This window comes from Sander vitreus, chromosome 5 (assembly GCF_031162955.1).
Source record: "Sander vitreus isolate 19-12246 chromosome 5, sanVit1, whole genome shotgun sequence".
In the NCBI taxonomy this organism is placed as follows: Eukaryota; Metazoa; Chordata; class Actinopteri; order Perciformes; family Percidae; genus Sander; species Sander vitreus.
Window position 1 is genome coordinate 30,625,216 of NC_135859.1, and position 26,091 is coordinate 30,651,306.

General features: G+C 40.1%; 1 protein-coding gene across 1 annotated transcript in view; it reads left to right on the forward strand.

The window, feature by feature from the left end:
- The window catches only part of antxr2a (ANTXR cell adhesion molecule 2a), an 83,802-nt gene extending 63,777 nt beyond the window's left edge, over positions 1-20,025 (forward strand). Inside the window, exon 17 of the mRNA XM_078251445.1 lies at positions 17,244-20,025. Within this exon, the coding sequence (XP_078107571.1) occupies positions 17,244-17,282 (39 nt within the window). The 3' untranslated portion in view covers positions 17,283-20,025. The remainder of the gene's footprint in view (positions 1-17,243) is intronic.
- The last annotated feature ends 6,066 nt before the right edge of the window (positions 20,026-26,091 follow it).

Sequence of the window (26,091 nt, forward strand, 5' to 3'; positions counted from 1 at the left end):
GAATGTTAGCCATAACCACTTAACAAGTCATTGGTATCAGTATTGGAATAGCCAGAGGCATTATGTTTTTGGGTTGTCCGTCTGTATGTCGCATTTTCAAGATATATTAAGGAATGCCTTGAGCTATTCTCTTCAAATTTGGCACAAACGTCCACTTGGACTCAAGGGTGAACTAATTTGATTTTGGTGGTCAAAGCTCACGGTCACTGTGACCTCACAAAACGCGTTTTTGGCCATTACTTCAAGAATACATAGACCAATTATGACAACATTTCACACAAATGTCTAATAAGATAATGAAGTGATGACATTTTATACCTAAAAGGCCAAAGGTCAACTTCACTGTGACATCATAATGTTCTGTAAAAACGCGTTTCTACATGTGAATATTGTGATAACATTAATCGCACCAAAAAATAAACTTCATATCTTTTTAATAAATGTCTTCAAAGTCTTCACTACATATATTATACGAGTCTGAACAGTTATGGATGTAAACTGCAACTTACAAAATACAGGCCTACAACTGCCAGGCTGTAATTTTGATGTTTCTGTGAGATGGTTTTGGAGTCCTGCCTCCTATATCCACTAATATTTAGTATAAAGGTAGTAGTTGTCAGTGTTAAAAACTATTGTGCTTATGGTGTCCTCCAGGCTTATTTTGTCTTATGCATTATGCAAACATGGGTGGGTAGTCATACTAAGATGCAGTCTTTATGCTTAAATAACCTTTATTTAATTAAGGAAACATGTACAAAGAGAAGACATTCAACAGACAGAGTTCAATCAAATATATGCTTGAATCACGTACACAAATGGCATAAAGATTATTCAGTTTTATTTCACTGTTGCGGCTTCGCCTCTTCCTGAACAGCACAAGACCTGAGTGCAGCAAGCTCTTAATTAAAGATCAGTTTCTAGTTAGTATTGAGCATTGATTTATAATGTTACATTGATTTTTAATGATGTACCCTGCCTTTACACAGCAGTGTGAGGGTTTGTGTGTGTGTGTGTGTGTGTGTGTGTGTGTGTGTTTGGTAAAATGCCTGTTGTGGGTCCACCCAGTGTGTGTTGCTGCTCATGTCTTCAATGCTCAGGTCACATTAACCCAGTTCTCACAGTTTGTAGCCCATGTTTGGGGAAAAAAAAAAAAAAAACACACACACAACACCTCCCTGTTGTCAGTGTGGCTTCAGGCTCCTTCACGCTGTTATATTTCCAGCATCGCTGGCCGATGATCACATTATTTACCGCTTGTATTAACATGCGGCTTGATAAGCATATTTTCCTCAGTAGAGCTAACAAGACGCTTTATCACCGAGCCTTTCCACCCGGCGTTGCAGGCCGCCGCTGCAAGCTCGTATTTCCACCCTGTTAGTTTACAGCCTCGTAAATAACAACTTTTCTCCTGTTGAGATTTAAAGCTGGAGTTTTTGCAGTAAAATCAGATTTAACTTTGAACATGAAGACGGATTTTGGTTGTGAATTATGAACCCAGAACCTTTAATGTAAATCAACTATGAGCTCTGCTAAATAAGCAGAACACATTTTAAATATACAGCACAACAACACAGTTAATATTCAAAATGCTAAAAAAAGAAAAAAAAATCAACTATCTGTCAGTCAAGTCATTATTAAAATTGTGTATTTTGCATTAAACTTTGTGCCTTTTTAACTTTTTATTTATTTTTTCTGACAGGGTACAGGGCATCATCCTTTTAAATAAATCTCATGTGTGGGTCAAAACACTTTGACTTTTAAAATTTAAGGAATTATGCAATATTTTAAATGATATGTAATGTTTAAACTGATACTAAAAGATGAGTAAAAATGAGTAGATTCACATCAACACATCTTAAAATTTTATATTTTGAAAAGAAACACCAGTTTATTGTGGAACAGGGAATAAACAGGGGTTATCATAATTATCAAAAGGAAAAATCATAAAAAAGAAAACCTTAAATACCCAAAACGATGTAGACTAATTGATTAAACAATTTAAAAAGGATTCAATGTGTTTCAGAAGTAACTTTTCTGTCTGTCAGAGCAGAACACTAATAAGGCAGCTACAGATGTTCATCTACTGGCAAAGATAAAATAAACCAAAATTGTCAGAGAAACTAATAATAATTAATTCATCAACCCGCAACGCAATTATCTTCTTTGTGTCTTTGATTAGACACAATTTCCCAATTTATTCTTTTGTTTTACCTTTTTTTGTAATCGTAGTTAATCATGTCAATTGCAAGAAAGCGTTGCATGTTTTTGGCAGTTCACGTCGGCGCGTCATTAGCTGCAAAGCTGCATCTTTAATTTGTTGATTAACTCTTAAAAGAGAAACGACGGGCTGTGATCTCTCTCTCACTAATTGCGTCTGAAGGATCAATGATTCAGTAATGAAACAAATATGAGATGTTGCTTTTTCTTTTTTTATTTGGGAAACCGAAAGTTCCTTTTTTTTTTTTTTTTTTTTTTAAAGAATCCGTTGGAGAAAAAAAACCTGAATATTCATTGGAAATCAAATCCGGTCGAACAATTTAAAAACAATTTACACACACGGAAGAGAAACATACAAATAAAGCTTCTCTTCTGCCATATTTTTCTTCTTGTACTTATACAGATTCATTTCAGGTCGTTGTCGACCCGTACCAGCCTTCCCTTTCACCTCTCGACAGGGCGCAACGCCAAACCCATTTCCTCCTGCATTAGTCTCATCAGGGACTTTAATATGTGCCACCCTGTAGGAGGGGAGCCTATCTGGCACGTGCACAACACACACAAACACACCGCCCCATCTTGACAGCTCACTCCAATTACTGGCCCTCCCTGTCGCATGGCCTGCATCTCCGCTTAGAGCAGATCATATGTGACCCTGTCCAGTATGCCGCTGGTGGAGGGGGAAGAGGGGGAACCATGCAGGGAACACAAGTAGTAACACACACCCACTCACACATTTACACTTACTGAAGGGACACTCTCCAAAAATTGAGGCCAATCAAAGAGTGTCATTCCAAAATGAGATCTTCAGCACTTGAAAATATATCTGCTTACTCGGACAAGACTGGCATCAAAGTAAAGCACATTGCTGCTAATGAGTCATCTTAAAACCTGTTTTTACTAATAGGTTTTTGAAGATTGAATCATCTGTGTTTTTTAAAATATTGACAGATGAATTTAAAGGCTACAAACTTTAGACCAAATGGATATTCAGCATATTTGTATTTGTTTGTTTTTTTAATATATTAAAGGCTATCTCATTGAAGATGCAGACAGTAAAATGCTACTGCTATTGAAGGTCCTGGATTAAAATCAGTGTACATGATCAGAGAAGTTGATAACGGGTTTCTTCATCCATCCTCTAACACCTTGTCTGCAGAAATGGAATTGTTTGCTATAGGGGATACATTTTGCTCTGTTTCTGTGTGGCACTGAAATCATGGATGCTGTTAATACATATTTCATCATCAGTGGTGTTGGGTCCTGTATGCGTCTAAAAACCCTGAGGTTTAAGCAGCAGCAAGGTTTATTCCATTTAGCATAAAACAGACACATTTTATAGTGAAGTATTAACAGGCAAATATTACACATACTTTATTTAACCAAATACAAGAGCTGTTTGGTTGATAGGGCCGTGGCCTGGAGACATGATGTGAGCTTATGTTTTAAGTGCAGTTCTGAGTGTTTGTGGCGTCTCTCCTGGCCTCTCTGGGAGGACAGTTGTGGCGATGACACGTAATTTAAAAGTACAGATGAGCCCACTGGCTCTTTGTGGATGCTGATACACTGTGGCACCCAGAAGAAAAATTAACAAATGGCCCCCTCTTTATTTTTGGTTTGTGTTTGGAGTCCTTGTTCAGAAGGCTTGCACATGTTGTGTGAGCGTGTTGTAAGGCAGATGGAGCTTTTGGGACACTCAACAGCTGTGTGTTCACTGCAGAACTGGCTCCTTTTTCTTTTAGTGGAATTCGGTTGCTGCTCCAGTTTGCACGTTTTCATGCAAAGTGTGCTACAACTTAGTATCTTACTTGTGTCATCTTTTAATATTCGAATGCTTTTTATTGTATTTTCTATCGCCAACTTGCACCTGAGAAACTTTAATCTATAGTATGCTGTTTTGCAGTTTTAAAATGTCACACTACAATTTGTCCAATCTGCCCACCTAGCTGCTTTTTCTCCCAGCTCCCAAAGCCATTTGCATTTTTAGAAACCACACAGAAGGCTGAAAATGGCTCAAACTTAAGGTATCGTGACCCTTCAGAAGTATTTAAACTTTTATCAAAAGAACACTGAGCTCCAAACTGGTTTTCAGTGGCCTCTTAGCACCATTAAAAGCTGTGACTAGTTCTTCCTACAAGCATCTGCTTAGCACTACTAGCTAAAAACAGAAGAGACAGGGATGTTTTTGTGCTTTGCATAACCAAATCTGCAGCATGTGGGCGACAAAAAAGTCTAAATGTAAGTCTGTCGCCTCACGGGTCGTACAACAGGCTATAGCTGGCTCACATGTTGTACAAAGGTATCATTGTATCAGTAGAAGGTGCTGTCTATAAACTGGCTCTTCCTTGACAGACAGTGTCTCAGTCAGTCCAATAGCTGTAAACCCAGTTGTCTGGCTGGAGTGGGTTGACTTGGACGAGGGCCGTCTAACTCACTTCAGCACATATCAGCCCAAGAACAATCCCTCCTCTGTCTGATCCTCCTGGCACCGCTCCACGCCAATCCTCCCACGATCCCCCTCTCTTATGATTATTTCATCCTTTTAAATTCTTTATGCCGCATTGCCATGGCATCGTCCCCGCTAGAGCAGAGCGGCACGTTGGCCATACAGTACATTCACACTACAGTTATTTGGACGGCGCTCCGGTGTGGCTCTGTCCCGGTCCCTCGGTTGGATTCTGCTCGTCCATTAGTGCCATCTGTGCCTTCCTGCGCCGTCTGTGAGGGCCCCATCGACGCCAAAACGATTGGCATTTCTCTGGAACAACCAGAGGGACGGTGCCCAGAGCTTTTAGCTGCCAATGATGTGCACTTACTCTGAAAAAAAGCAGAGAGGGTGGGTAAAAGAAGCAAGCAGGAGGCCCCGGCAGGAAACAGCTGCACCTACAGTACTGTGGCGTCCATGTTCAAGCTTCAGGAGATACAACTTATCTCTGCAACAACAGACAGCTGATACAAAGTCAAGAGCTGTGTCCTTTTAGACATTTTGCTAGCAGTAATATGCACAATGACTGGGTGCATGAGTGAACAGGTACAGGTTGACAGATTCTGCAACAGGAAACAGGAAATATAATAAAACCTGCAACCACCAGCTCATCATGCATCAGAAGGTGTAAGCGAGCATTCTAATCTTCCTTAACTTTGTCGCTTGGCCATATGGCTTACCCTTTAACACATAGATCTTCAACAGGGGGTCCGAGACCCCTAATGGGTCCTCAGAGTCACTGCAGGGGGGCCTCCAAATTATTGTTCATTTTTGAAAGTTTTTTCAAATTAAAATGTCTTAACATGAATCTAACATTATTAGCAAATATTAATCCCCACTGATGATAGGGTTTCTGGCCAATTGGTAAGGTAGTCATTAAGGTAGCCATCTGTGCACAGATACAGTTAATCCTAAGGAATCACTGTGCCACATGTATGTTTAACATTAAAATAGTTATAAACTCACGGCAACAATTATTATTTTGACATCTTAGTATTCTATGCACTAAAAAGGTGTGTATATATAAATGCTTTAGGCTGCCCTACACTTTATTGTAGGCCCAGTTTAATATGCAACTTCATTTTATACAATATTAGTAGTAGGGGGTCCCTGCTCCTTCTCTCCTTCAGTTAAGGGGTCCTTGGTTTAAAAAACGTTGAAGACCCCTGCTTTAACAGATTCATCCTTTTCTTTGGCGACCTGCTCTTGCTGCACAATACCTAGGATACAGACTGAACACTCTCAGCTGATGATGTTCTACAGATCAGTTTACAGAAGTGCTGTGGCACAAGGGAGCAAATATTAGAGTCAGTGACAGATCTCAATAGTATCTGGTTAATGACATAAATACGGAATATGCCCTTAAGATGCAAGAATTTGTACATTTAAGAAGGAAGAGCAGATATCTTGACAAATTGTAATTTAAAGTCAAAAAGCACTTCAATATAATGCTCTAATTCAACTATCATAAAGTCACCATACAGTTCACACTGATATGAATGAACAAGAAGAGAAATTACAAAGTTTTGCACCAAGAAGCTTAAAAGTTACATGGACCAACATTGTTTCCAAATGGCAGTAGAGACCTCAAGAAAACGACAAACCGAAACACTTGCTTGCTGGGTCGGACCAGAGAAGTGGACCTTTTTCTTCACCATCAGTTTCTCTTTCCGCCACTCAGTAAAATGTTCTCCTGTCTGCAGGAAATGGGAGCCAGCGATGCTCTGACAGTCTGCAGACCATATGCTGCTGCCTGCTAGCATAACTTTTTACTGCAAGCTGTCACTCACTCCCTCTCTGCTCCCTGGGTCACTGAAGTAGCCATCACAGCTTGATATCCCATCATCCACCACTTTAATCACACTAAGGCTCTCTATTGGAGGCAGTGTTGCTTTTAGGTTGGATTTTTGATTATATGAAAATTATAGGAAAATCTGATTTGATGGTAGATCTTTGTTATCGCTGTTATTGCTCAGGATTTGGATTACAATCTGATAGCATGATCAAGTTTGGCACTGTCCTGTTTCAACATGACAATGTCCCCGTACACAAAGCCAGCTCCATAAAGCAATGGTTTTTCCCAGTTTGGTGTGGAAGAACTTTGCTGGTCTGCACAGAGCCCTGACCTCTCAACCTCATCCAATTCCTTTGGGATGAACTGGAACAGACGTTATCTCCCAGCATTGTTGGACCATACTAATGCTATTGTGTCTGAATGGGAGCAAATCCCTGCAGCCAGGTTCCAAAATCTGTTGAAAAGGCTGAAACCAGAAGAGTGGAGCCTGGTATAGCAGCTTTGGAGCAGGAAAATCATCCAGAAGGCATCACTTCTTTTCCAGCACCTTCCAAGATGTCTGCTAAACTTCATAGTAGTGAAAGGAATGTTTTTTTTTTCTTTTTAGAATGTTGTCCTCCCCTGTACCTTATGTGCTTGTATAATATTTATTCATCTCTTTACAATGAGAAGAACTGCCCGAGTTGTCAGTGAGCATCATGTATTTGGCCGAGTCTCAGGTGGCTCTGATTTCCCAGCAGGCCAGATGGCAGCGCTGTGTGGGCAGTGTGTGTGTGTGTGTGTGTGTGTGTGTGTGTGTGCGCGGTCGAGGGGCTGTGAGAAGAGCCTTGTGGAGGGAGGATTGCTCACACCCTGGCTCTCTCCTCTGTCCCCGTGCAGCTGTGCTTCTCCGTCCAACTTGAACTTTTAATTTGTTCAATATGTGGCAGAGGACACGGAGTAAAACAGAACACATGTCTGGTGGCTGAGGCTCGACAGGCAGTGACTTGAGGAGGGATGATGACACTGTGTGGAGTTATTTATTTTTTTACTTAAATGTCTGCTGCTTCCAACATAGAGGATGAATGTTAATTTGACCCAGACATTTTATTTCTTGTACTTAGGGTGGATTGCACCAGCATGGATAGGTTTAAACTTAAATTGCGGTTAGGGGTTACTTTTTTTGTTGGCATTTTTGCCATTTATTTGACAGTGTAGCGACCGAAACTGGGGTATGACATGCAACAAAGGTCCCAAGGCTGGAATCAAGCCCGGGACGATGCGGTAATTTTGCAGGCGCTGTAACCACTTGGCTACAAAGGCGCTCCACTCATTTATTTAAATTATTAACACATATTTAAAATTGACACTTTAAATTAAACCCTCGGATTGTAAAACTCAGTCTAAGGATTTAAAGTTAAAACCACTATTATTACCATATAGACCATGATAAATGAGTTCCAGATTGAAATAATCACTGACAAAAACCCCATAAATGGCACCATTACTGCTACAGCCTCCAGGAGTAAATAAAGCTATAATTAGTGATTATGCAAAAATGGAAAGAAATATAAATGCAAACACATCTATCCTAAAGGTGAAACAGTAGCATAACTAGTGATGCACCAATTGGATACACCAGTCAGTTTTGGTCAGTCAGCTTCTTAGTACCTGTTAAAAACCCCAAATGTCTCAAACATATCCACTTAGGTAAGAAGTGATGTGCCTAATATTATCTAGGGCTGCAACAACGAATCGATAAAATTTGATTATTAAAAAAGTTGGCAACGAATTTCATTATCGATTCGTTGTATCAATATGCCACTCAGTCGCGGAGATAAAAAAAAAAAAAATTGAGTTGAGCCCCATAGCCGCATCCCCAGCGGCCGCCTGGCGGGCCGCCTCCCCACATATGAGGCATCTTTTTCGGCCGTCTCCCGACATGTGAGGCGTCCTTTCCCCATAGGGTATTTCGTGCTGGCCACCATGAGAAAAATTTCCCGTGAACACGTATCAATAGATTAAAAATAACGTGACATTTACACGAACTGCCGTGAGACCGGGTTGAAATACGGAGACCGGAGAGAACCGTAACGTTGTTCTGAAACACATGGCGGAGGCAGAGAAATCCGTACGACCTAAGTCATCCAAGGTGTGGGAGCATTTCACACTAAATAAATCAAAAATGTGTTAATTGCAAGATAAGCACAAGCGACATGGCATGGCACAGGCGCACCACGGTGATGATTCAGCACCTAAAACGTAAACATGTTGGAGTCCTTGATGAGGAGGAAGGGAGTTCAACAGCAGGGTAAAGTCACTACAGAATCCTACTTTTGTTCGGTTTTGAAGTGAGGAACGTAACGTCCCTCCAGTAGCTCTTCTGGTGCTGGTGTGGTATTTACTCGTTATCCAGCTGGACAAGCATGACAAGCTAGCGTTAGCTCGTTAATAACCGTAGTAAAGCAGGGGTGGTATAATTTGCAAGACTAAAGACACGTTTTTATTCACTCGCCTTTTTTGGCCCATTCATCTTTCAATCTATTGTCATGTATATATTCTGTGCTTTGTCCCATATCAGTTATTGTTGACAAATATATTTGTGTGTGTTGTACTTTTTAATTTCATTTTAAAGTTATTTTATAGCACTTGGTCATCTTAAACTGTGTTTTCATTTGTACACCACATTTACTTAACTTGCACTTACTACAATGATGGTAATAATTTAATGAATAAGCTTCAAGTGAACGTGTGTGTGTGTGTGTGTGTGTGTGTGTGTGTGTGTTGTCGTCTGTATCTGCTCTTTGGGTTACTTACCTTTACACAACTATTAACTAAAACAAGTATGTATGTAAGTATGTATTGAGTTGATGTAAATTAATGCTTTTTTTTTTTTTATCCGATTCATCGATTAATTGAAAAAATAATCGACAGATTAATCGATTATTAAAATAATCGTTAGTTGCAGCCCTAATGTTATCTTACACATAGAGCAATGATTCTCTTTGTGTGTCATTACCAGAACATTCCTTGTGATCTCTGAGGGGCCATCCACACGGAGACGCTTTTTGGTGCAAACGCACATTTTTAGCGTCGTTTGGGCCCCTCGTCCACACAAATCCAGTAAACGCACTGCCTGAAAACGCAATTTTTTGAAACCGGGTCCCAGGTTTCGAAAAAGATTCTCTTTCGTCTGGATGGTGAAGCCGGATATTTATCATATCGATGATGTCATCGCCACACCCCTCGACCTCTTACCCGCAATCCCGCACTAGTGCATGGCCACACACGACTGCGGTGAAGCTAAGCGAGCATATCCCATCTCAATGGTCAAACCAGCTCACTTCATCTAGCTAAATAGTTTGTCTCTGCTCCCTGACACTTCCCTCTGCCCTGCCGGTCCTGGATTCTACACAAGATATATTGCTAACGTTATGTAGCTCACGTTAAACATCGCTAAAGTAGCTGACCGCTAAAGTAGCTGACCGCTACAGCAGCGACGTAACGTTAACGTTCGCTGCTGTGGTTAGCTAGCTGTTTATAAAGTGGAAGCTAGCTAGCTAATCTGTCTGCTTATCAACTCCTTGAACGGCTTATTGTAGAAAAGCTACTGCAAGAAAAACGTGTAGATTAGCAAAAAGACATTGGATCGTTGATGTTTGTTTGACTGCCGATGTTAGCTAGTTAGCATAGCTAACGTTAGCGCGCTAAACAGCGCCACCTATAGACCTGGAATATGAAGTAGCGCGTTGAGTCATTTACGTTCTGGATCCGTATGGATGCAAAAATCCTTGAAACGAATCTAGGGAAGATGGGTAAAAAAAAGATCGTTTTGGTACGTGTGGATGTGTCCTGAAACCTGGTGAGAAACAAACACTTTTTCCACATCTTTTCAGGTGGAAGTGAAGCAGCAGAACATACTATAGGTAGTTCATGCAGTAAAAAGTGGAACATCTACAACAGCTATATGATGCCGTATTGAAATGCTGTTCAGCTCATTAACATTTTGTCAGAACAACTGTGTTATAATTAGGGTTGGGTACCGAAACCCGGTATCTACCGGACCGAATAGTAACGCGGATTTCGGTGCCTCATTTCAGTGCTACAGAAGCATCGCTGCATGTGATGCTAGTTAACATACACTTGGCAGCAGGTAACTTTAGCCTAACGTTAGCTAGCAGCTGGATTAAACACGGTTAAAATGCTGACAGCTAACGTTAAACGTTGTAACTGTATTTCACTTCACCTAAGAGTCTGCCGTTGTCAGAAAAACAACACAGACTGTGCGTTCACTTGAAACTCGCCTCGCCAGCCTCGTGGTGCATTCAAAGTTATTGTAAAATACCCTTTTTCCATCTAGTGGTTGTTTTTGTCGTTTACCAGCAATTTACTGGTGAAATAAATTATTATATTTATATAAGTTACGTTATTAAGTTATTGTTATTACATTATTAATAAGTCATTTAATTTTGACCATATCGCCTTAGCAAGTTTTTTTTGCTCCTTTTTTTTCTTTTTTAAATATATACTTTATATTTTTAAAAGTATCGGTTCAGGCACCGTTTAGGCACCGGCACCATTTTAAAAGTATCGTTTTAGCACCGGTATCAGAAAAAACCCAAACGATACCCAACCCTAGTTATAATGTGATGTGTTGCAGTCGTCCTGTTGCTGTTGGATTAAGTAAGCCCTAGATTAACTAAGATACTGTATAGGCTGCAAAGCTCTAATGTGGAAAAAAGTCTCTGTTCTGGTAATAAAATCTTTCAAAGCCTGTAGCTTATCACTGCAAAATAAGCATCTTGCAACTGGATTACAACTCTCATGCTTGCAAGTGTTTTCACACTACAGTCCAGATGGGAGATTCGTTCTGTAACCTCAATGGATGCCTTCTTTCGTGCATCTTATTTTGGTTTTTCTAGTTGTAAATGTGACAAACTATGCAATCAATTAATACGACAAGCCAATACAAACATTTGGAAGGGAGCTGTGTTCATTTCCTTTCATGAGTCTTCCAAAAAATGCTGTGGAGACTCATTTTAAACTGGTTCTGAGAAGAGACAAACACATGGCAACTTCATGTTTTAGTTGTAGTTTTGATGAACTAATAGATTACCAAAGATTGTTTTCCAAATTCTAGAAGAATATGTGAATAAAAATATGACTAATGTTCACTTTTAATTTTTTTTTGGTGAGTTGGAAGACATGTCCAGTTGCAATCTACAGCTGTGTCCGCTCACTAAAAGCATTTCATGCACTCTGAAGATGTCAGAACAAACATTTCAAACGCTTCATCTTCAACTGTCTCCAAGACATTGTTTACTTTAGGTTGTTTCTTTGATAACTGAATGATTTTTTGAAGATGTGGCCAAAAAGGTGCACCCAGCTGAAACAGTGTTTGGACATGAGTGCAGTGTACACACATATCATTAAAACCATTAAGCTAGCCAGCATTTCCTGTCGTTAAATGATGTCTTTTGAAATGTTTGCACAACCTCCCAGCCTTTGTTGACTCAAGTGATCTTTTCCCAGGTTGAGGTCAGGAAATTGGACCTATACACATTCAACATCCCTTATTTTGGGCATCAGACAAAGGGTGCAGACATTGTCACCTACCCCAAATGTTTTGCAGAATAAAAAATATACTCTGTAATGAAGTGAAGGAGGCAAATAGTAACCAGTTGTTCAATTTATCTTGTTATAGGTCTTAAAACCCCACCCAGACATGTGGCAACTGATTTGTAGTTAGATTGTTATTCACTTCAAATCTTCTACTACTACTAGAAAGAAAAAATATTCCTCAGTACGGTCAGGATCCTTTTCCAAACAATATTTTAAAGACCATTATCATTTATATTTACAATCTTCAAGAGAACAAAAGAACATACAATGGCCCAGAGTTTGGTGTGAGCTCTAAGTGGTTGCTGTCTGTTTCCTAAATCAGCAGAGCTCCTCAGAGTTGCAGCTCTGTGGGACTCAAGCTAGCCTGGCTCCGCCCTCCTACGTACTTCCGCTCAATTTTCATTTTCCTTCAGTACTCCGTCTGGGTTTGCGGTATATTGTTGGGTTTTCTCCGGCCAAATATTTGGCGGTCCAATCAGCGAACAGAGGGAGTGGCTGAGAACGATGACATTGAGGACGTGCGCTAGAAAGATGCGAGCGAAGCCATTCGGTCCGTTGTGGCAACGCAGCCGAATATCCAGAAGTTAAAGCCCGAGCAAGAACAATATTTGCTGAGTTGTGTTGGTAGCCGTGATGTTTTGACCCTCCTCCCCACGGGGTTCGGAAAAAGTTAGATTTTCCAGCTCGCTCCATTAGTGGTGAAGGAGTTGGCTAAGGCTAACACTAGCAATGCTAAATATAAGCCGATAGTTGTCGGTCTCCCCTCTTGTTGCACATGCGCATGACATACGTCACGACCAAATGTTATCGATTGGTTATGGCAGATCCAGAGTGGCTCTGGGCAGATCCAATAGTTTTAAACTTCAACAGAGTACCCGCCTTCAAGGAAGTTAACACTTGTCAATGGAGAGAGGCCAGACTCTCTGTACAAATGAAATGTACGAGAGTCTGGTAGGACCAGGCTAGACTCAAGCTGCTCACGGTGCGAACACTGCGAGAGATGAGAAGGAAAAAATTAAACACATACACACAGTCACACTCTCCCCACTTCACTCCTGGAGCTCTGCCTCAAGTTACAAGCCAACAGTCCAAGTGACAAACATGTTGTCTGAGGACTAGGCAAATGTGGACCTCTGCTGCTCCTGTCAACAAGCAGCAAAGGCCCGCTAACAAGACTTCAGTGTAGATGGCTAAAACTCTGGTCAGATAGTGATGTATTCCACAACATGCAGAGTTGGGACTTGGGAGGATTATTTCAGATGGTGAGATTACTACGCAAGATTTAACAATTTTTCCAGAACAGAATTTGGAGTAAACGGTAAATCGAATGCCTCAAATCATCATTTTCTGAATCTTTTTTTTATTTATTTTTTACAATGACTATTTTAATTTCAGAGTAACTACTAATGTTTGATAAGCAGCAATCATCAGTTTAAGGATTGATTTTCATCTACTTGTTTGTTGGACGATACAGTATCAACATTGGATGTTGTTATAATCAGTTTAGTTTGATATCTCGGTTCAATATATCCCCATTAGCCAGTGGAGTGTCTGTAATGAACATTATTAATCACAGTCTTTATGTGGAAGTGGATGCCTCTGTCTGACCACCCACCCAACCCCCTCCTCTTGTCTCTTCACCTCTCCATCTCTCCACCTGACTCATCCACCCATCTATCTGCAGTCACGCTCCCGTCCGTCTGATGAGATTTCACTGACATCCCGTGCTGACGTATTCAGACTATTGTTCTGCCGCTTCGGGTGGCACAGGTGGGCCTCCATCTCTCCAACATGGCCCAGTTACTAGGCGGCGCTCCCTGCCAAGTCAGGCCCCGCTCATCTGGGAACAGGGGAGCTGGAATGGGTTTGACCGTATTGTGCTGCACCTGCTTCGCCCTCGCACCAGATCCCCCGGCTCTGCCTGCCATTCTGCCGCCGCACAGAGCACTTCTTCCATCACCGAGCCCTTACGCCGTAAAACCCGTAAAATCCACTGAACTTAGCCGCTAAGTTGGCCATGGCCAAAACAGCATCTGATGTGCCTTATTTGTTTGTGTGAGATTAGTTGCAGAGGGTACACGTCGAGGGGCTTACCATGCAGAGATGGAGCGAAGCCCCTACCCCTCCGTCAAACACCCACCAGCCCTGCCAAATAATGAGAAATGGAAGATTCTCCAGCTTGTCTAAAGCCCTCATCACAGTCGGTCCGTGTACACTTCTGCTCCCGAGCCAGACTGTAGTGCAGATACTGTAAGAGCTCCCGCAGCAGAGGAACTGGCTGCTGACTTCTGTATTCACTCTGCAGCTCAGGAGCCAATGTCTTGGTCACTTCTGTCCATAATACCTCAATGGGAAGCATCCACCTGGACTGCGCGAGGCCTGTATGTGCAAGGATGTGCTATTGTTTTCCTAAAAACAGAAAAGGAAAGAGATGTGCAGCTCAAATATGTGCACATTTAAATGCAAATTCAGTTCAGCACATGAATCGTGTCTTCTTGATACCACATTCTGTGCTAATTCAAAACGGTCAAAATTTTTACACACACCTCTGAAACAAAAATTGAAATTTCAGTGATTTCCCTCAACACCTTTTTTAGTCGACTAATAATCACAGAATTTCATTAACAAATCAGCTTCTCCAGTATGATTCTCCCTCTGCAGACGAGTGTCGTCATGCAGAAGGATCTCGTAAAACTCAGACCTTATTAAGGACCAAAGCAAAAAGTCTTGACATTTCTTGGTAAACCAAGATTACAGTGATTAAGTGTGTAGTTGACTAAGAGAAGTGCTGGACATTAAACATACCCTTACTACATCAAGGTCTGCATCAGCAACTAAAGTAGTACTATCACCAAATGCGGCCAACATGGTGAGTGTCTGGAAATCAGGCCTGGACAATAACAACTAATAAACGTGGAAATCCAGAGAATAAGAGACACAATGAGAGAGAAGAGACACTCAGAGTACATTAACATTCACATTAGAAATGAGAAAAATCAGAAATTTACTCTTATTTCACTGTACCATGCAGTCGGTCAGTAATCACATTTCTCTCCTTCCTCTTAACCAATGTTTGAGCCAACGTTGGCTTATTTGTAATCTATTAAAGGTTTGCTGCTTTTGTGATAGGAATCTGCAGCTTGATTTATTTTGGTCAGAGCATTTGTATAGACGACACAGTGAGAGGACAGTCTCTCTAGAGCAAGCACACCATTTTTTTGTATCAGATTTCTCTGTTTTGAGCTGTGGAAACCATCCTATTCAGACGGATTTACTTCTGTTCCAGTGGGACTTTGGATAGTCTTAGGTTTACAAGGCTGCACCGCTACAAGTCCTGATCTTTTTTTCTCTCTCATCCTGGCACCCTCTGCCACAGGGATACTTTCTCTGTATTTATCATGTACCTGTGTACTTACCAGGTAGAGATTCAGTTATGCATCTCCGTGGCCATGAAAACGGGGTTCTCCAGCGGAAATGTGGCTCTGTTAACTTGGTGTGTCTAATCCTTTGACCTGCATGGTGACTCAGAGGCTCACACTCACAGCCAGAAGGTCCTGAGTTCAAAACCGATTGGGGGGGACTTTTATTTTGGAGTTTCTTCCCATGATTGTGTGGCTTATGTGGACATACTGTATGTGTAAAAGGGATTCAGTTCCCCCAAACTTACAAGAAAACCTCTTCTCACTTATTAAACATTTGAGGAACTTCTTTCGGATTAAGAAACCGTCCTCATGAGAACAAACATGGTGTGCTGTTGAGTAATTCTTCACTGTAGTGAGCAGCTCAAACACAATTCCATTCACCCCATTGCATTGGTCATCTGCATGGATAGATATGACACTATAATATTCCTGCTATTGCTGTTGAGCAGGGCACTGTCCACAGATCAGTGTTGTAGTCAAGTCACCAACTGTCGAGTCTCGAGTCCTCAGTGTTCGAGTCCGAGTCACCAAAGAAGAGTCCGAGCCGAGTCACCATTACTTATTTAGTCAGAAACTTTATCCAACGTCTGAACGCTCAAGTCCAATTTTATATATCCTCGAGTCCGAGTCCAAGTCAAATCATCAGTCCGCGAGTCCAAGTCAAGTCACGAGTCCAGAGAATAGATTCTCGAGTCGGACTCGAGTCCAGAGAATAGTGACTTGAGTTGGACTCGAGTCCGAGTCCAGGACTCGAGTACTCCATCACTGCCACAGATGATGCTGCTCACTGCCTCTAAATATGTATAACTAGTCAAAGGATGCAGAGGACACATGTCCCAGCAAAGATGAATGAATACAGAATAACTTAACTACCTTTTTTATGATGATGTGACCAGGTTACAGTAAGCACATGTGAACTCACTGACCGAGACAGAGAGAAGTGAAGAGGTACAGAGAGTCAGAGTTGTGAGTGTGAGGTTGGAGGCCCACTGGCTGCTGGGGATTCGCTGTGCGAGAGCTCCCTCTTGGTGCCAGTCGGCCTACTGTTGGTGAGCAGGCTGCCGCTGCACCGAGAGGCTCAGACAGCTGCCTAGACACAAATACACACACACACACACACACACACACACACACACACACACACAAATACACGTTGGGTGAGACTATGCACAGGGATAAGAAAGTGAGATGTCTTATTTTTGTCTCCATAGTCTCAGTACGGTATCGAGGGAACAGGAACACTTGCTGCTGCTTCACCAATTGATGCTTGATTTGATTTAAATATAATTTCTGCCGATTGTTTTACTTTATTTGTCTGTAAATTATCTGTGAAAAGTGTTTGTTTTTTTGTGTTTTATGTGTTTTAATTATGTACGACCTCTTGTCTCCCACGGTTTCTTCTCCTGGTTTGTTTTTACTTGTGTATGTATCAAAAGACATATTTAATACGTATACGTCATTATTTTTATATCTTTATATTGTCTTTATTGTTATCTACATCATTTTATATTGAATATTTTAATAGATATACAACATTATGACTACACTTGTTTATGTAAATTAGATCATAGGGAAATAATAGGAGATGCTTATTAGAAATATGAGCAAATGTCAAATAAGGTCTTAATTACTGTACTTGAATAACTGCAGATAACTACGAGGCGGTTATTAACTATAAAGGTTGTAATGTTCTCTCTCTTCTCTTTCTCTCTGTGTTTTTCAGGGTCGGTGTATTAATTTCAACCGTGTGCAGCATCAGTAGAAAAGAAGGACTACGGTTTGAAGACCAACATGTGCAGATCGCTATGGACAAGAGAAGAATTTCAGTTGTTTTTTTTTTTGAAGATCTTTAGTCCTGCAGCTAAAACCACTATCTGTTCACTCTGCTCTACTTTGTGCACAAAGTTTCTCCTTCTGTTTTTTTTTTGTTTTTTTTTTTGTTTTTTAATGCTCTTAGACCTTTAAAGCACACAGGGCGACATTTTAATATTAACTCTTAATCATTAAGTTATTTACTACCTATTTTCTATTACCAAAAGATTTCTTTTAAATTAAAAAGAAGAAAAAAAGCTGAGCAGAAGCACAGGGCGCCCCAGAACTCAGCACTCAGACTCGGTTAGCTTTTCGTGTGCACCAAAGGCTTAACATATTCTGACCATATTGTGCCTTCTGTGAAAAACCTAATTTCATGGACACAGACGGAAGCTATCTAAAGAAAGGGAAAAAAAACTGCAGAAAGGGGGCTGTTTGCCTTTGGCGTGGAAGTCTGAATAATCCCAGTGGGCCATACAAGTGCAGAAGTCCGTTGCCTTTTGGCAATGTCTCATCACAAATCCTCTCCAACTTCGGCAGTGCTGGATGCCTGGCGGCTGCCCTTTGACTGGCTTATCTTGTCATTTTAACACTGAGAAGTGCACACGCATGACAAATTGTAGACAGGATGCCCCAAGGTATTGGAAGGCACCAAGACTTTGCCCTGTAGTTTTGCGTTGTTGTTTCTTTTTTTCTAAGACACCTTCCTTTCATTATGCACTCGGGACAAGAAAATTAATAGAGCGTTATTCGACCGCAGGACAGCCTCCTGACCAGGATGATCTCCAGCTAGGTTTGAGGGATTGATGCCTTTAAGACCTTGACATGGCGCTTGGTGTTTTTTGCCCCTGTTTTCAGTGCAGTCTGCTCTGTGCTCAGCAAGGCGTAGCACATCACAGCCCATAAACCGGCCTATCAGTTAAGACTTTTAAGACATAGATAGAGCTGCCTCGACACTCCTCTGCCCACCGTCTCAATCCTCCGAGGGCTTCCTGGCCGCGTCACAACTCACTAGTTCACTCAGCACCAGAATATCAAAGTTTAATTAAAATAATTAAAGGCAACAGCAAGCAGCAGCCTGTGAAGACCTGGCTGTCTCTTTTTTATGCCTTTTGACGTTGAATGACCTATTACTGCGTTATTCACAGGAAAAAAAAGAGGACACGGCGCCACGGTGATGGTGCACCACGTCCAAAACGCAAACCCAAAGCAACGGATGCGATGGACGGATAAGTATTGTTCATTTCCAGAAATTATGTCTCCCCCCCCCAACTCCCTCACCCCAAAAAGCAGGGTATATATATATATATATATATTTATATATATTGTGGATTTCTCAAGCATGCTGTCATGACGCCAATCCCAAATGATGTTAGTGTGAGCGGAAACACTGTGGGGGAGGAAAGGGGGCAGCAGCTGAAGAAAAAGGCTCGAATGATCCAGTCACTTCGGATGCCGTACTTCAGATGTAAAATGGATATTCGAGTCGAAACCTGACAAAGCGCGCCAGCTTTGACGGGAAGCGGTATAGACAATGACCAGTGGCTGGGTCAGTGGGATGTCTCTGTGCAAGCAGGGAAGCTTATCAAATGACACTAAAAATAAGTTCAACAACCATCAAGTTTGAGGGGAAATGGGTGACCGTCTCACATTCGGTGGGCACGAGGGCGCGCAGGACAGGCGGCGCGCAACACGCCAGTCTAATTATTCCTTTGTTTCCTCTTCGTTCCAATCGGAGGGACATAAATAATTTCAAATCAAATCCTCCGGGTGTGCTGGTATTTATGTCTGACTTAAACGTTTTTAGCCTCTTGCATAATTTTGCATGCAGACTTTTAATAGGCTCATCAGCCTCTTTCTGGACGGTCGCTGGACGAGGAAATTTTAGCACTTAGATCTTGTCTTTTTTTTAATGTTACAACCAAGAGCACAGGAATGTTATTAACCCGAACTAATGAGATATTTACATAGCAGTCACAACACAAGTCGCCCTGCTAAAAACACGTCACAAGTTCCCTCTGTGTGCTCTCCACACATCATTACACACACACACAGTATTCTTTTTTTTATGCCTATTCTTTTGTAGATTTAAAAAAAAAAAAAAAAAATTGTTGAATTTCTTTGTGCCTTTTTATAAATTGATGCCTTTGATGAAAAAATAAGTATTTTTGTATTTCTGCACTTGTTAAATGAGGTTGTTTTAATGTCATTTAAACACCAAAAGTAAAAGTGTGTTGACATTTTTTTTAAATTTTAAAACAATTTCACTTCAGCCAAGTTGTTTAACTTTAAATCCAACTAAAACCTAAAAATGTAGATCATCACAATTGTTGATACACTTATTTTATTTTTTGTCATCATTTTCAATTTTGGGTTTAATTTGATTTGCATGCACGACTTTCAGCTTAGTACATTATTTACATCTAAATTAAGGTGCAAAATTTGTGATTTATCATTTAATTATCTTTAACAATTGTTTTACAGTTTTTGTCTTTCATATTGCCTTTTTATATTCACGTAGCACCTTGAAGTCCAGGTTCAAGTCACACAAGCTGCACATATGTGTGTGAGTTGCAACCGAAATACTAAAACAGACTTTTTTTCCAAAGCTTTTTTTACGGGTTTTACACTGTTTTTATGTTGTTCTTGTTTTACACTGCAGTCTGTCAAATATATATACAATGAAAAGCGAACAGTGTTGTTTTTTTTTTTCTCTTCTTAACACGTGTGTGTGTGCTGGTAGGGGTGAACATGCTAAAGGCTATCTTTAATTGGGCCCTTACAGATTTATAGGGCCCGACAGGGAACGTGATTATACAGTGTGTGTGTGGACAGAGGAGTGGACAGTGTGCAGCCTCTCCCCCTGTGAAGTCAGTCACCTGAGGCACCACACACACACACACACACACACACACACACACACACTCAAAATCCCTCCAAGGTCTTCAACGCCCCAAAAATGAGGTCTTGCATTTAGTAAAAATATGCACTCGTACACCTTCTGCTTTATCCACGTTTGCATGTGGTGACAAGATGCCAGCTGGGGGGGGGGTTGTGGTTGTGTTGTGTGTGGTGTGTGTGTGTGTGTGTGTGTGTGTGTGTGTGTGTGTGTGAGTGTGGTTGTGTTGTGTGGTGTCTGTCTGTGTGTATACAATCACCCCTCCATGTTGGAAGTAAAAGATGGAGAATGATGTGTCCTTGTTCCCACTTTTTGCTAGTCTAAACTCTCCTCTCATGATGGTTGTTTAACAAAATCAGGTTTTCCCCTCATTTCTGCCTCTAAAAGTCTCAAGAAATCAACTTTTGTTGTCCAGACACACACACACACACGTTTTATAATAAAGCCATGTAAAGCTGTTACTGTGAGGAATAAGCTGCCTTAGCAGTAATGAACCGCTCTGTAGACACAGACAGAAAGCATACTCTTTTTCTACATTGCTAAACATGAACAAGTTTTTCTGTAAACGTAAGAGAAATGATGACCTTAAAATGCTCCTGAATATGAAAAACTTATCCCAGGAAATAAAAGGTTATTTAATGTATTCAAAAGCAGAAGAGGTTCATAATGAGCCTTGATTTAATCCAAAATGTTAGTTACAAGTGGGTGAGACCAGCCAGTCTAACCCTACAGGGTCTACATCAGCAGTGGAAGAGGTTCTAGTATAATTAACTTTATTAAACTTTAGCAATACTACATTATAAAAAATACTCTGTTATACAAGTAAAACACAAGTTGCAAAAAGTTACCAAATGTAGATAAAAGTACAGGAGAATTATCATTAAAGTGTACTTAAAAATACCAATAGTAGAAGTACTCATTATGCAGAATGGCCCTTGATTTGTAGAGTGCTATATTACAAATATGATGTTATTTGAGCATTATTCTTGATGCATGAAGATGAAATTAGCATTTTTTAAGTTGGAGCTAATTTTAGCTACTTTATACACAGTAAGGTAGTTTAACGTATAACCCATGTATCATATTTGATATGCTTTTGGAAGAAAATGTTAATCTGTAAAGTAACTAGAAACTCTCAGACAAATGTATTGAAGTAGAAGTAGGAAGTAGCGTAAAATAGGAATATTCAAGTATGAGTACCTTATGTAACTAACCATCTTCATCAGGGCAAAGTTAAAGAAAACTATAATGCAATAACACCCACGCCTTTCACATATAGACTATCCACCAGAACTAAACATTCAGTCGAGGAAGTGACATTGTTCAGCTTCATCACCAGCTTCTGTCACGAGTGTTCACATTTAAATGAGTGTTTTATCCTTTCAGACCCAAATATACTAATGCTGTACACCAACATAAAAATATAAAACCATAATAACTTTTCTCAAAAGTGTCATCATCACCTCTAATGTTCTAAGTGTGTGACCCTGATGTTCATCTGTTCACACATTTTCTCATTCAACAAAATAACTTCTCGAATCCATCATTGTAAATGAAATCATTGTTTCATCTGAACTTCTGAAAATGAGTTTTGAATGAATTATCTGATAAAACCATCCATTAACAACATTAAAAATGTGGCTGGGTTGGCTCAGTGGTAGAGCAGGAGCACATATACTGAGAGACGTATGCCTCGACGCAGAGGTCCAGGGTTTGAATCCGACCTGTGATGATTTCCTGTATGTCTTCCCCCGCTTTCCCACCTAGCTGTCCTATCCATTAAAGGCAGAAAAGCCCCCAAAAAATAATGTTTTAAAAAAAAAAGCAATTAACTGTTTTAATAATATATCTAACAAAAAAACTTATATATATTAAAAACAATTTGTTGGTTCCAGCCACTCCAATTTGAGGATTTGTGTTTTTTCTCTATCTCATATATTCATACAGTACATGTATAAACTGAGTCCTGTTAAGCCTTTAAGATGAGATAAACTTTATCGATCCAATGCAGGGAAACACAAACGGTTCCGATAAAATAAGCAGTGGGATAAAAAACATCTTTGGAAAGTTGCGACAGGCATCGGTCCTTATTTTCTGACATTTTGTAGACTAAGCAATCAATGAATCAAAAAACAACAAACATACTAAAAGATAATAAAAACATTGTTAGTTGCAGCCTTACTACAGAAAAAACAAACGCGTACGGGCTGCACTGATAAGCTAACGAGCTATCAGCTCATTGTTTCCTGTCTGTTAGTTTACTGAAGTCTTCATTACAAACATTTCACTGAAAAACAGCTGCATGAAACCAAAAAAACATAGAACCAGTGAGTCATTGTGTGTAAGTTCCCACAGCTTTAACTGCTGATTCTGTGTAAAGTGGACTAAATACATCCTCAATGTGTCATTCTGATCCACAGACAGTATGGCTCTACGCTAACTAAATCATCACCATAAGCTGATTACTGCTGACCAGTTCACACAGCCTCTAGCTCCAGCTATTGGAGACATTAGGGAGCATGTTTCATTAAGTGTTTAAAATCACTTGAGTTTTATAAACTGCTTTATCAAAATATCTACTTATCCTCTCTGTTTACTGTTGTGCTTCTGATCATCAGCAGTAGCTACAGGCTGTGTTGCTTTAAACACAGCTGGCTGCGGGAAACACTTTATGATTCATCCCGCAAAAGCTGACGTTTCTAGACTGGAGTCTGGTGCACGGCCACTGTCCAGACAGCACATACAGTAATCCATCCTTGCTTTTTTCCCCCCCTCCATAGTTTCATTGCTGTCTTTGTACAGTATGTTACTGGCAACATTATTAGTGGAAGAAAAAGTTTGAAGTTTATCAATGTAACACTGCACACTTTTATGTCCTAAACACTGAATGCTTAAAGATCTATTTGATTGCTTTTTCTAGTAAAGGTTGAACTTTTTAATATTTATAGGACTAGTGTTGACTCCAACAGAAATAATTACACATTCAGATTATGTTAAACCAATTATTAAATTAATAAACCGTGAATTGAATAAATGCATAACAAAATGCTGAAGCAAATAATGACTAAATGCACAAAAACATAAAAAACAACAACAATGTGGATATGAATGTGATGCTGAACATGTCTACTAACAGTCCCTCTAGAGTTACATGTATGTGGATGTGTTTTAATTCAAACGAATGCTTTTTGCAGAAGAGACAAATTACATAATTCTAAACTACATCAGCTCTCACACAGATAGTCATGAGATCTGGAGGAGACAATCAGCTGATCAGAATGTCAACACGTCGACAATATCTTCATCGTGTCACTCAGTTTGCTGGAATGTATGACTTCATTTCATTTTGTCAGTATATATCTGTTTCAGACTCGCCCAAAAAAAACAAATCAGGCCTGATATGCTGAGACTTTTTGGAAACTTGTGTTTTTCTCTTTAGGTTTGTGAAATCCTATTTTTCAGAGTCGTGCTTTAGTCTTCAGTCAGTGCAGTTTTGTCAGTGCTTAATACAGAGCAAGAACTGGAAAATGCGGGATCAAGTCCCAGAAGAAATAGTCAAAGAATATCTAAGACAAGCAGGTGAAGGAATTAACAAATAATATGGACTAAAAAAAACAGTTGGTGGAAAAGAAGTGCAAAAAAACATCTCATTCATGCTCAAAGAATAACTAATAAATAAGAAAAGAAATTCTGAAAAAAAACTATAACCTTAAAATTATAACAAACTTTGCTTGCGAATAACAAATATGTTGTTTTTGTGGAAGCTCTTTGTGCCACATTTCGATTTTGTTCTTTTTTGAAGTCCCATTTTGTCACAGTGGAGCAGCACACCATGCTGCCATTCAAGTTTATACATCTTGTGTAATGTAAACGGGCTCAGTATATAGCAACACACTGCCACACTTGAACAAACAAAATACTTTGGAGATGAAAAGACATCTGAAAGAAGAATAAAGCAGCTGAATTACCCAAAAGATGTTTTGTGTTTAAAGAAGCTTAGACGCTACAAATATTCTCTATTTCGGCAGGAGAGAAATTCACAAATATGATACAAAAGAGATACATGATCGATTTGTAGAAAATAAATTCATCTTAAAGGTTTTTATGACTAAATTCACATCCCATCACAAGTCAGGCATCACTGCAGTGATTTGTGGGTTTAAACATGAATTTTTATGACTTTGAGAAGAAAAATAATTCACTATATCGGGTTGATCCCTTGTCTAACATACTGCTTGGAATAAAAGAGGCACATGAGGACAGTGGCATCCGAAGGTCTTTGCATTCTTCTATTTTTACATTAACACTCGCAGCGAAGGAAACACCAAGCAAACTCCTAAATCCATCCTGAGCTGTTCCACAAGGTTCTGTTTTCGCAATTTGATGGAGGGGGCTTAGCTGCCATAAAATTTCAACCTCCACTTCCCCTGATAAAGTTTCACTGGCAGGCAGTGAACAGACTTAAGCAGCTGTTGCCCCCCGAAAGCCCGTCTGGCTTCCCAGGTTATTCCGATTTGCACAGTTGTCTCTGAAATTTGGGTAACTGTGGGATCAAATGCTGCAACTCTGCACGGCCGCTAACCTTTCAAAGCCTGAGCGCAGACCCTGTCGCATCCAGAGGGCGGCCCATCCGCCCTAAGAACAGCTTGTTAGAGTTGACACTTGATTTTATGCATTGTATTTCTGAGAGCATTACAACTAAATCCCCTTCTCAGGCGATATGCATGGCTGCTGTTCAGCGACGGCTGTGGAAAGTGCAGGTGGGGGGATTAGGAGAGCTTGACGGCTCGGGATTTCAGAGCTTTATCTTGATGCTCGTCCCTGTGAATTTTAAAGCCCACTATACTAAATACGCTGATAAAGATATAGGACTCCTGTAAGATGATTAGACTGTATGACAGTTATTTCAAGAGAGCAGCGAGGAAGCGGAAACACACATATGTGTAATATAGGTCCAATCATATTACACGCAGGATTTGGACAATTAAACAATACAATACAATAAAACATAATCTTAATGAACCATGAGACAATTGAATGTGTCTCTACAAAGGCTTTATACCTACTTAGAAGTCAGATGTGGGTAACTAAGTACTTTTACTCAAGTATTGTACTTGTGCATGAAGTTTTGAAGTTCTTGTACTATCCGTTTTGCTGCTATTTTAACCCCACTCCACTACAATTAAGGGATTAAAAAAATTGAAAAACTATACCATTATTTATTTTACATACAAAACATGTCATGAGCCCATAAAGTATGATGCATTGTTTTAGATTAAACTACCCAACAATAGTGCTTGGTATTGGTACCAACCAAAATATGTCTGAAGCACATCAGTAATAATTATTCAATAATATACTGGGTACAAATAACAGTCTGAAAGGGGCCATGGTGCATGAGGATATTTTTAGTGTTGATAAAGTGCCATAGATTGAAGTACATCATGCTGATATTACTGTGTCATACACACTGTACTTTTTGTACATTCATTGCTACTTTTACTAAGGTACCAAGTAGATAAAAACGTAATCTATATGGCACACTTTATTCCAGGGTAGATGCAGTGTGCTTGACCGAAAGCGAGAATGTTAGAACTTATACACATGCATACATAGACAACATGTGACAACATCTAACACAAAAATAAGAGAAAAATCCAAATGTGCAAGAGAAAACAAATATTCTCTAATGCAGTCTGGTGCAGTATTCCACCAGTGAAAACCAAAAAGCACTTCACCAGCTCTTGATTTGGCTGTTGGAACAACTAAAAGATGACCTAGTTAGTCATATTTCCTAGAAGAAAGTCGTATGTGATAAGCAGGTCAGGGAGATACTGTGGAGCAAAGCCGGCAGGTAAAT